Source organism: Gekko japonicus, unplaced genomic scaffold (genome assembly GCF_001447785.1).
Source record: "Gekko japonicus isolate JY-2015 unplaced genomic scaffold, Gekko_japonicus_V1.1 scaffold101, whole genome shotgun sequence".
Taxonomy (NCBI): Eukaryota; Metazoa; Chordata; class Lepidosauria; order Squamata; family Gekkonidae; genus Gekko; species Gekko japonicus.
This window is the reverse complement of record NW_015165238.1, coordinates 142,760-155,616: the sequence shown is the minus strand read 5'-3', so window position 1 is coordinate 155,616 and position 12,857 is coordinate 142,760. Positions and strand designations below refer to the sequence as shown.

The 12,857-nt window shown below is 40.5% G+C and overlaps 1 protein-coding gene across 1 annotated transcript; it reads left to right on the top strand.

Annotated features, from left to right (window-relative positions):
• Positions 1–4,622: 4,622 nt before the first annotated feature.
• Positions 4,623–5,570, top strand: LOC107109368 (olfactory receptor 12D3-like). Its single transcript, XM_015409981.1, has one exon. The coding sequence runs from the start codon at positions 4,623–4,625 to the stop codon at positions 5,568–5,570; it is 948 nt and encodes a 315-aa protein (XP_015265467.1).
• The last annotated feature ends 7,287 nt before the right edge of the window (positions 5,571–12,857 follow it).

Below are 12,857 nucleotides of genomic sequence, written 5' to 3'. Positions count from 1 at the left end.
AACATTGGCTTCTCTTATGTTCTTATATGGAGCAGAGGTCCATCAGTGGCTATTAGCCACAAGGTATAGATAGGGGCTCTGGGGCAAGTGATGCTCTGTCTTCTTGGTGCTTGGGGGGGGTCAACAGTGGGAGGGCTTCAAAAAGAGGGAACAGAATGGGTAATGAAAAAGCAGAATGAAATACAATATGAGTACGAGTGGCTGAAATATATGCAGATTCATGATCTTTTTAGATCAGATAAAAAAAATTATGGTTTTAGAGAGGAAAAAAATGAAATGGAAAATGTTTGGGAGAGTGGAGGGGGAAAAAAGGTCTCTAAAATGTACAAAGTGTTGTTGAAATGGTATACGGAAGATGAGACTGTGAAAGAGCAAATGATAAAATGGGCAATAAATATGAACAAGGAAGTGTCTATGGAAACCTGGGAGTATTTGTGGAAAAATTCCATTAAGATATCGACATGTACCAATGTTAGAGAGAACTGTTATAAAATGATGTATAGATGGTACATGACTCCAAAGAAAATTGCAAATATGAACCAGAACATGTCAAACAAATGTTGGAAATGTAAGAACCATGAGGGCTCATTTTATCATATGTGGTGGACTTGTGAAAAAGCTGCAGACTTTTGGACAAAAGTCCACACTGAAATGCAAAAAATACTGAAATGCTCTTTCAAAAAAGCACCGGAAATTCTGCTTTTGGGACTTAAAATGGAAGAAGTCAATACGACTAAAAAGACCTTACTCTGGTACTTAATAACAACAGCGAGAATGATTTATGCACAATGCTGGAAAACAGAGAAAGTACCAGAGATTGAAGATTGGATACAAAAAGTTCTGTTCATGGCTGAAATGGATAAAATCACGAAAAAGTTGAATAATAAAGAAGATGACGTGTTTTTTGAAGAATGGAATGACTTTAAAATATATCTGGAAAAGAACTGGGATGTGAAACAAAATTTAATATGTTTAGATCAATATTAAGTTAAATGATGTTATCTTGAGATTGTAAGATAAGAAAATGATACAATGGATGAAGTATAATAAGGTTGACGGGGGGGGGGGAAGCATTGCAGGAAGCCACAGAGGGGTAGGGAGGAAATGGGAATGGGGTAAACAATGGCAAAGTGAAATGATTGAGTGCTAAATGTTGAATTCCTATGAAAATAAAATTTGTTTACCAAAAAAAAAAAGAACACTGGTTGCCTTCTGAGAATCCCTGCTACACCCCGCAGGCTCTTTCTCCTCTCTGTCCTCCTTGGACCCCAGCTGCATCTGCCCCTGGACCTCTTCAGACCTCAAGGCCAGGATTTAAGATCATATGTCCCTTCTAAATCTTCCCAGTTTCCTCCCTCCTACCTTTTTATTAGTGTGCCTTCTTGTTGGTGTTGTGTGAGTGCAATTAATTAGGAAATTAGTTATCAGGTGCTTTTTTATTTTATTTTGTATACAGTATTTGTTTGTGTTTACTGTTACTCTAATTTTCTTTCTTCATAATTTTATTTTGGGGTTATGATGTTTTCTGAGAAGCCAGATGGAATGTGAAAGCCTTGTTTCCATTGGGGATTTGTAGGGGGGAAAACATTATTGATTCACTGTTCAGCCACTAGCATCTTCTTCAGAATTATCCAGAATGTCCATCTCCCAACAAGGGAATATTTACTTGTTATTGTACTGCCAAGCTCTCTCAAGTGGTCCATGCATTTCATTAAAGAAGAGTAATTGAACAAGTGTTGATTGTATTTCCCCAGTGATATGGAAAATATATAATTAATTAAAGGAGGATTTTGCTGCAACAGCGGCACTTCGTAGCTCTCTTGCAGGTTATTCATATTATCCTGTTTCATATTTTGAACTGATAGTGATTTCTCATCTTGTGTTTTGTTGTTGCTTTAGGCCAGTCAAGTGCTTTTAAAGAGAAGACTCTCCAAGACTCACAGATACAAGACTGGTAAGATCTATGCTTGGGAAAGATATTAAAAATATGGTACTAAGGGACTTTCAGGTACATTGTACTCTTAGTAATATACTCTTGATTATGTACCAAGTCGAAGTTCTTCTTTGCAATGCGTGAGGACTGCATAAAAGCTCTGATTTGTGTCAGTAGAGCTAACAAAGGAAGACACACAGGGTTATGCCCCAAAACATTCACTTTGGTGGTCACTTATTGCCAGGATCTGTCTTGTCACTCCTACAGATTTCATGCACAAAACATTGTGAGTAGTTTGTTTACAATAGATTAATTTGTTACATTTGTATCCTGCCCTTCTCCTTCAAGAATTTCACAACAACCCTGTGAGTTAGATTAGGCTGAGAAAGACAGAGAAAAAGAAAGAAATAGGGTGAGAGGAAGGGAGAGACAGATGCGCCCATAGATTTACTACAGGTTTTAAGGTTGCTAAACTATAGATTTTAACCAGGTTCTCATGCTTAAGGATTCAGAGCTAGGAAACCCTCCTGTGAAATTTCTTTGGTCTAAAGGAAACTCTTCTGAGTTCTTGTGAAATTTCTCAGATGTTTTACTGCTATAGGAATCCCACAATAGACTTAATTTTTAAGAAGAAATTTCACAAATTAAAAAAAAAGATGAAAAGGAAGGTGAGAAGTCAAGCAACTATAGGCTCCTGTCATTCTTCTTCCTCAATTTTTAAAAATGTTTCTGGGTTAATGCTTCCCTAATGAAACTGTTGCATGGGATGTTCGTCCATTCTGAATGAAATCAAAAGGGGATAGTAATAAAGTAATACCATATAATATTGCCACCCAAGCCAGAATAACGAGGCAGACACAGGTGATGGATTTAAACATTGGGCCACTTTATTAACTTACAACTTCAACTGGAACCAATGGCAAGGGCAAAACAGTTCAGCGGTATGGTCAAGTCCAGGGGTCAAAGACCCCTTCCTTAACTCCCAGTAGGGCAAGCCACCCTGTCCCAGGCAGGAGCCATCATCAGTGGCTCCCCCCAGCTGGCTAGCCATTGCAGGACAACCCTGTAGCCCAACCCCTGAGCCGCTAGGCTCAAAGAGAGGACCCAAGCGGGGTGGTCCCAAAGGCAGTCTGTTTTCCCCGCCCCGTGCCACAAGGCACAAAGGCTGTACTCACAAGACCCCTTCAACCCAAATAAATGTGTGTCGGCTGGTGCTCACCGTACCACAACCTATATACCACCAAGAACCCTGCCTGAAAAAGTGACCAGCCTACCTATCTAGCCCACCCTAGCAAACACCGTCACCACTGCTGAAGTGCAAGATAGGCGAAAACACCCCCTCCAACTGTCAATCAGGAAAGGGTGAAAAATTCCTACCTGTCCCCCAACTGGGTGACCAGCCAAAGCCTTCACTAAAAACAGTGCGGGAGGGTGGGCCGACAACCAAGTGGGACTGCTGACAAGGGAAGGAGGGGTCGGCTTTTGTATCCCTCTTGGCCCCTCCTTCCAGAAATGCCTGTATGGGCACGATGGCACCCAAACCCTGCCTGCCTCTTCCGACTGGGTAGCAAATCCACTCCCCAGCCCAACGTCCGTGGGAGCAGAGGGCTGTTGAACCATGTTGGCAGAAAAGTTGTAATTTCTCAGCAGCACCATACAGTGCATTGTGAACTGGTAAAACAAGGCACCCATGTATTTTGATTAGTGTTCTAGGCATATCTGAAAAATTGCTGGTGTTAAAGGGTCGATATCCATTGCTTCTTTGTCCTGGTGTGTCTTGGTGAAACCTGAAATCTGCCTTGTACCTAATAAACATAATTTATTTATTTTTCATTTATTAAAGCCACATTTCAGTGTGGTTCAAGGCAGCTTACAATAATAGTTAAAAACTGTTATTGTTTCTGTGATCCCAGGCACGAAATGGTCAGTTGACACCTCAAGGGTAAAGAGTGACTTTAGTTCTCCAACAAGAAACAGTCTTTTTGCTAATCTGCTCAGCCATGCTACCTAATAGCCACTCTGGCACGACCAAGTTCATTCATGCAATTCCTACCATCAGTACTTGATTTCAATATCTGTGGTCATTGTTGGTGTGTCAGCTTTGGCAAATGCCCAGTGATTCTAATTCATGCTGGGTTTCTTCTCTGTATCTTGACCAAGCAGTGATAACTGAATCTTAGCTTACTATTTGTCTATTCCTCTCATCAATGACACGATCACATTTTGGCCAACATTTGGAGTTATACATCCTAAATTGTGGATTTCTGTGATTCCACTGTTGCTGTTTCCAACAATCCACTAATGCTGAGGGAGAATCTGTGAGAAGTTCTTTCTCAGGCGTTTTAGTAGCAGCAGCAACAGTAGTTCTGCTTTCTATGACTGTTCAGTGTAAGATGTTTTTTTTCATAGAAGGTTTTTAATATATAGATTTTCATGTTGCTATAAAAAATATTGATGAACAATGGCACATAACCTTTGGCTGGTGGTTATTACTTGTTAAGAACTGGTGTTCCCCAAAACCAGCCCTTTGGGACAAACTGACAGTTGAATTATTTGGATTTATATATTTTAAGTTCTCTGCAGAACATCTTAGCCATATGCATTTTTCATTCTTCCTTTTTTAAAAATGATGACCTTCTAAGATTTTTGAGTCTATATTAATTTTGTTCTTGTTGTTATCCCAGCCACAATGGAGAACCATACAGAGGTTACTCACTTCATTCTGATGGGCCTGACAAATCGACAGGAGGCTCAGAATGTCTTCTTTGCTCTCTTCTTGTTCCTCTACCTAGCAAGTGTGCTTGGAAATGCTGCTATTGTTTGTGTGGTGGTGATAGAGCGCCAACTTCACACACCTATGTATTTCTTCCTTGGTAACTTATCTTGCTTGGATATTTGCTACTCTACGGTCATCATTCCTAAGATGCTTGTTGGGTTCCTCTTGGGCTACCGAAGAATCTCCTTTATTGGATGCATCATTCAACTCCATTTCTTTCATTTCCTGGGAAGCAGTGAGGCTCTTCTTCTAGCAGCCATGGCATGTGATCGATACGTGGCCATATGCAACCCACTGCAGTATCCTCTCATCATGTGCCAAAGAGTGTGTGTTCTACTGGCAGCAGCCACATGGACCATGGGATTTTTTCATGCCCTGATGCATTCCATCATGACATCCCGACTACACTTCTGTGGCCCCAATATCATTGAGCATTTCTTTTGTGACATCAAACCACTCTTGAGACTGGCCTGCAGTAGCACAATACTCAACCTCAGCCTCCTCAACATTGTCACTGGGTCAATTGTCATGATCCCTTTTGTATTAACTCTCCTCTCCTACCTTTACATCATCTCCTTTCTGTTCTTGAAGGTCCAATCACATAGTGGGAGATGGAAAGCTTTCTCTACCTGTAGCTCCCATCTCACAGTTGTAGGGCTGCTTTATGTACCAGTGCTGTTCAACTACCTACCTCCATCTTCTGGAGATTCGCCACAGAGAGACATGATAGCCACCCTCATGTACAGTGTAGTTACCTCTTTTTTGAACCCCCTGATATATACCCTCAGGAATCAGGAGATGAAAACAGCCCTGAGGAAAAGCTTGGGTAGGTTACTGCATTCTGTAAAGAGACATATATAATGAGAATTTTAGTTGCTGATGCTGTGTCCTGGAGTGGACAATGAACACAACAGTGTGAAACTTTTATGTGGCGGGAAAAACCCAGCCACAAAGAATATAATTAAGAGAAGGGAAAGTTTTGTGTTGGGAAATACATAGGGGGAAATTATAAAAAATATCTATATGGCTGTCCTTGTTCAAAATGTCTGCACCACATGAAATCAGAATGTGTGAAAAGAAGAGGAACACTTCATTGATGCTAAATAGTGTTCAGCTCTTTAAATTTTTTACAGAAAATGCAAAAAACCCTGCTTCTTAAAAAAAAATTTATTGGGCCACTGATTTCAATGTGGCCTGCATTTTTTTTTTAAATTATGATCAATGCTCCCTCTAAGCTGTGGAGTCTTGTGAGCAAAAATTCTACTTCGTGAGCTACTGGCATTAAAGTTGTGAGTGAGCGATTTGGCTACTGCATAAATTAGTTTGCTCTGGAGCCATCCTTCCTGAGTGAAGACAAAAAAGTGTGAGCTGGAGGCTAAAAAACTGGGCTAGCTCACACTAACTCAGCTTAGAGGGAAAACCGTTGCTCCCTCTAAGCTGTGGAGTCTTGTGAGCAAAAATTCTACTTTGTGAGCTACCGACATTAAAGCTGTGAGTGATTTGGCTACTGCATAAATTAGTTTGCTCTGGAGCCATCCTTTCTGAGCTAAGACAAAAAGGTGTGAGCCGGAGGCTAAAGAACTGTGAGCTAGCTCACACTAACTCAGCTTAGAATGAACACTGATTATGTGTTGTTTTAAATTTGGTTGTGGTGCTCTTTTTATCATTTTATTGATGTTCTACTAGACTAGAAACTGCTTCAAGCCTTGAAGAAGCAGGATATGTATGCGTTGTATAAATAAATGGAACCTCTATATTTAGGAGCACTATATCTTTGAGTACCAGATTCCGGGAGGGGGAAGCATAGGGGAGAGTGATTGTCTTCACATACAGTTTGTGGCTTCCTTAGAGGAATCAGGGAAGCCATCACTGGAAGCAGGATGATGGACTAGAACAATCCTTCATCTGATCCATGAAAGCTGTGTCCAAAACTCCTTCAAAGCCAATGAGATAAGACTGGTTCCTAGAATTTTGTTTAAAGTCTCAGCTAGACAGCACATGTGTCAGGTTATCCAAGGTCTATTAATAGGATTCCTTGCAGATGTATTTCTACTAATCAACAGGTACTTTGAAGTTAGGGGGAAAACACACATGCTGGAGAGGGTTTAACCATTTCCTCCCCTGCCATTTCCCCAGTGCCTCCCTGCAGCTGCAATTACCTTCATTAAGAAAAGCAGGTGGCTACAGCCCACCTGCTCCCAGCTAACTGAAGTTTGGGGGAGTGATTTACACTCAGAAAAGAGCATAGGATAGACGAAAGACTATGAGCTTTTTCTGCTGTGACCGCTTTCCCATTTTCCAAAACAACTATGTATGACTACCAATTAATTACAAAAGAGAAAGTTATCAATCCTGGATCATCCACATTAGGTCTAGTTTGGGCCCTCACTATCTTGTAGAACTTCTTTTTCTGTTTAGCCAAGTCCCTGGTCACACTGGGGGAAAAGGTGCGGCTGAAGTGCAGCTTTTTTGAGCCACATCAAAAGAGATGTGTGGCGGCGAGATCAGACTGAGAAAGCATAACTAACCACATAGGATTTTATCCGAGTTTGAAAGGTGTACTTTAATCCAAAAAGTGCTGAAATCAGATGACTTTTATTCTAAAACCATAAACTTTCTTGTAATATAAACAATGGCTGGTCGAGGGAGACCAATACCAGCGGAGATGAAACTTTCAGCCAGAAGCTCAATACCAACAACTCCCACCCAGTCCCTAGAGGTGGCTTCAGACTTTCCCAGTATGCTGACCTCTGCATTGCGCCCTCTGCTGGAGCAAATGTCGACTATGAATACCAAGCTAGGCTCTGTTCAAAATCAAATTTTGCAAATGGGGAAGAGAGCTGACAAAACGGATCAAAAGATTAAGAAGGTTAAAATAAGAACCAAGGATATAGAGCAAAAGATGACAGAAGAGAAAAAAGAAAGAAACACGGGAAAAATCAACTTCTACAACTCCAACTGGAAAGGTCCATGTATGTTTTGCGCTTTCAAGAATTATCTGAGCAAAAAGGTGATGACTTGAAATTGATCTTAAGCGAGGCAATAGCATCAATCTCAGATCTCAAGCAAGTGGATCTCTAGAATGAAATGGATTTGGTGTTTCGTACCTACCAGGATTTTATAAGAAAAAATAAGCTCCCTGGCGAAATATATGTCAAATTCTCTAAGAGAACTATGAGAGACAATGTTTTGAAAGCCACATCGGAGAAAATACTAAAGATCCAGGAAGAAGAAATTAAAATCTTAAAAGACATCCCATTTGAGATCCAGAAACGAAGATGTCAATACAGAGACTTGATCCTTTATCTCCAAAATAAATCAATTGTATACAGATGGACTTTTCCAGAAGGACTCACATTTAAATTCAACAATAAGAAAGTTAAAATTGACACTGTCCAAAAGGCAAAAACCTTCTTGAAACAACAATTAAATCCGAACGATGATGGTGGTGAAGAAGAGGATTTTGGTGATGAGGAAAAGGATGATTCTTCAAGCAAGTCAAGCAACTCCAGCAGTACAACTTCAGAATCCGAGAAAGGAGCAGCCGCCCCAAAGACATCAAGAGCAAAGAAAAAGAAGCGTAAAAAATAAATGCAATGTATTGGATTATAAACCACCTAGATTTAGTAAAACTTACTTTGGTGTAGATAAATATATAACCTCTTTACTTATTGTTATACAGGAACTATATTCAACTGTAAACTGTAATCTCATAGATGCTACTTGTCGTAGTTTTAGAATTGTTCCCCTGTCCCTTTCCCTGTAGGGTGTAGATTTATAAAAACCAATTAAAACATTTAATTTTTTTTTTTTTAAAAACACTGCTTGAGTCCAGTGGCATCTTGAAGACCAATAAAGTTTAATTCTGGGTATAAGCTTTTGTGTGAATGCACACTTCAGATACATGAACATGAAAGCTTATACTCAGAATTAAACTTTGTTGGTCTTAAAGGTGCCACTGGACTCATACTTTGTTCTGTTGCTTCAAACCATCATGTCTACCCACCTGAATCTATCAATAAATACTGTGTTTCAATAACATCTGACCTTTCAGTGATTGTCTGTGTAATCCTTATTGTTGCTAGTGTCCACCAATCATCAGCATCTTTGTGCATATGCAGTTTTATGAAAGCCGGATGCAAATCAGTTGGACAGGCATTTGCTGAGGATTGGCATGAAACAAACAGAGTGATTGGCTCACATGTGATTGTTACCTTTGAACATGGCAAGAGGAACACATGAAGGTGCCTTATACTGAGAAACAGCAAAGGGGGGAGGGGAATTCAACCCAAGTCAGGAACCTAGAAGGTTGAGTGACTAAACAAAAGAATAAGATACATCTATTAATTGCAAAGCACACAGTAAATATAGATCCAAAACATAGATGAAAACCATGAGATAGAATCACATTACCACCACATAGCATACAGCAACACATGCAAATTGCACATACAGTAACTAAGACCAAAACATTAGTTACACAGAATAACTAGACCAAATACATTTTGGCCCAGAGGACCTTCTTCAGTAGTCTAAATAATGACAACATAACTAGAAAGTATAAGGTATCTGTTCCAGACCAGGCAGGTTGTGTGTGACTCAACTAAATAGTGTAGCTCCAAATAATAAAGCATTGATGTCAATCAGGCCTGCACACATTGAGGAGTCCACACCTATCTATATAACCATACTGCCCTTGGCAAAAATTAATTAAACATGGACACACATTTTGAATAGAGCAATGGCCAAGGGCAGTATGGTTGTATAGAGTTATCATCTTTGATGAGTGCAGGGGAAGATAAAGGCTCCTGCTTGCAGGGGAGTAAGGCATTGCTCTGTGTGGCAGGGAATGCCAGGTGAAAAGTCAGACAACAGTATCCTGATCTAACTTGGAAAGCAAGTTGCATCTGCTCCTTTAATGGGAGACTAAACCACTACCCAAGTTTAAGACTCCCACAGGCCTACCTACCTAAGGTTGTTTATAAACCTACCTTTAAGCAACCCTGACCTAGATAACCCAGACTAGTTGGATCTTGTCAGATCCCAGAAGCTAAGCAAGGTTGGCCCTGGCAAGTATTTGGATGGGAGACCAAATACAAGGAATACCAGGGTTGCAACAGAGGTAAGCAATGGCAAACCACCTCTGAATGTATCTTGCCTTGGACCCTACAGAGACACCATAAATCAGCTGTGAATTGACAGCAAAAGAAGAAGAAGAAGAAGAAGAAGAAGAAGAAGAAGAAGAAGAAGAAGAAGAAGAAGAAGAAGAAGAAGAAGAAGAAGAAGAAGAAGAAGAAGAAGAAGAAGAAGAAGAAGAAGAAGAAGAAGAAGAAGAAGAAGAAGAAGAAGAAGAAGCAATACAAATCCCCTTTCAGTAAGGTTATATATTTCTAGGGCTAACAACTTCCAGGTGGGATCAGGAAATCTCCTGGGATTACAACTGATCTCTAGATTACAGAGAACAGTTTCCCTGGAGAAAAAGATGGATTTCTAGGGTGAACTCTACAGAATTACAAGCCACTGAGGTCCCTTCCTAGGTTCTACCCCACTGCTGGACCTCCTGATGGCACCTGGTATTTTTGGCCACTGTGTAACAGAGTGTTGAACTAGATGGGCCTTTGGCCTGATCCAACATTGGTGTCTCCTTATGTTCTTAATTATCCAGGAATTTCTCAGCCCAGAGTTGGAAACCATATAACACTCTAGCAGTTCTTGAAAGAGTCCCCCCCAATGATTACTCTGCCATGCAAGCTTGCTCTTTTTATCATCTTCAGAAAAGATTATACTTAAATATATATATTTTTTTACAGGCTGTGCTTTGTAGTTTGAAACATGGCTTCATAAAAGGAACACATGGAGTAATACAGTGCCTCCTAAATGCCTTCTAGATCTATCCTCTCAATAAAAGAATATTTGCATTTAAACATGCTGTCTACCTAATAAGAAGTCTGCTATTCTGAATTTTTTTTCAGTTCCAAACAGAGAGGCCTCAAGCCTTCTGCAAGCTGCCTGAATTAAACTGACATATCACCTTCCTCATGCAAGTGCAGTAAATTCTTTCCTATTTGGTTTCCAGGGAGTAAAACAAGCAAACAAACAAACGGAGAATGTAGGGACTGGCTAAAAACTATTGTTTTAAGCTACTTAAATTGTCTGACTAATGGGCAGACGATATATTCCATGCTCAGGTACATAGTTCACAATGCAGGATGCTGAAGTAGACTGGCTGATTGACAGCTTCACCCATCCAGTTTCTAGCAGAGAGGCAAAAATACCACACTGATTTTAGAGATTTACAGCAATCTCTATTTGGGGCTGCTTAAGCAGGTGTGGAGCTTCTTTGCTCAACTAGTTTGCGCTTCCCTCCAAGGTCTCACAACAAGCTTCACAGTCACACAAGGCAGAAAAAAAATAACCCCTGGAGATTCATGTATTTTTGTTTGAAAGGCTCACCCAACCTTGTCAGAACTTCGAAGCTAAGCAATGTTGGGCCTGATTAGTACTTGAAAGAGAGGCCACCAAGGAAGTCCAGGGCTGGCCCACAGAGGCAAACCACCTCTGTTCATCCCTTTGCTTGAAAACACTATGAGTCCTCTGTGACTTGACAGCAATTTCCACCAATTAAATAGAAAACATTCTCACATCCCTGCTCAGGGATGTAGAGTAACTGGCTTATGGGGTGGGAAATTCTAGTCTTGTTCAAAGATGATGAAACCAATTCCCCATATACCAAATTCAATCTGTCCCAGGGAACCCTTCTGTGACTGTAAATTCTAGAAGGAGATCATGTAGTTCTTATTTATAGCAGTGCATTCGTACCTAGCTCTCAGGATCCTTTTATTAGAGTCAATGCCCAGTCTTTGTGTCTAGTAACATATTCTGGAACTATGTGAAATCCATGGGTCTTTCAGTCTCCTGAACTGAGACTCTCCTGAACTGAGACTTCTGGGAAGCACAGCCTGCTAACAAGCCATTCACAAGAGCAAGCCTTACTTAGTTGGAAGTCACTTTGTCTTCCAATGACTTCTACCCTCAGCAGAAATTCTACAGGAATGGTAAGTCTTATTCAGCATTCAGATAACAATTCAAAGAAGAGTGTTCTAAAAGAAACATCCAAGGAACAAAGAGAAAGAACGCGCCAATCACTATGAATACGAACATTTCATGGATTTAAAGAGCCCTTTAGAAATTCAAGGGCTTCTGTTGAAGAAGTTCCTTAACATATTCCTCACTATGGCTGTGGTCAGATGGGCAGTTAGGCCTGATATAGTTGCTGTTCCCTTCTGAATTAAATGGCCTCAGGCACACAGCCACACCTGGCAGCCATTCCCCAGTCGTACTCACCCCGTCATATGACGAGTTGGATATGGAGTAAATAGCCACCACAGAAACTCTGGTGCTTATGGATGCCCGTGAATTCATCTTGTGTGGTCAGATGGCTGAATGTGGGGGAGTGCACACAAAATGGATTGGCAGTCTGAACCCACCAATCCATTCCAGGTAGATTCTGTCTTCCCCTGTTCTGCAGTGCACATAAACCTAGGCAGAGGCCAATAGGTTAATGGGAGTCTGGGAAGTGATTCCTGAAATTCCTGACGGAGGTGCCACTTCGGTTGTGTACATATGTGTATGCGCCAGGATCACTGTTTAAAAAATAACCCAAAACATGCTACATAGATAACACCCTGTAACACTGAACAATCGACCATAGCCCCCATGTGATATAAAAGTGCCTTGGTGTGTGGTCTCCATTCCCAATTGAATCTCCATTCCCAATTGAAACAAAGAGATTTGCTGAGCCCCAATACCACCCCAAGCTTTCAGTCTGACCACAGTGTATATATGTTTTATTAAAGGATTTTTTAAAATTATATTTTTACAACTGTCATCATAGATGTGCACCCCCTCTGTGAGCCAGGTAAAGATGTAGGTAACAACCACTGGTTTAGCTGTCTTTTAAAATAAATTCATTATATTTGTGGAAGATGGGTCTATCACAAATTATTATCCGTTGTAACTTAATGGAGCTTCCATGTTCGAATGCACTATGTGTATGTATATAGATAAAGATATTTAAATCCCCCTTTTCTCCATGTAGTTTCTCCCTAAGTGTCTTACATCATGCTAACCACTACTCTATGATGACTC

What these genes read in the sequence shown, in the direction of transcription:
- LOC107109368 (XM_015409981.1), top strand. Translation starts at nt 4,623, where the DNA reads ATGGAGAACCATACAGAGGTTACTCACTTCATTCTGATGGGCCTGACA.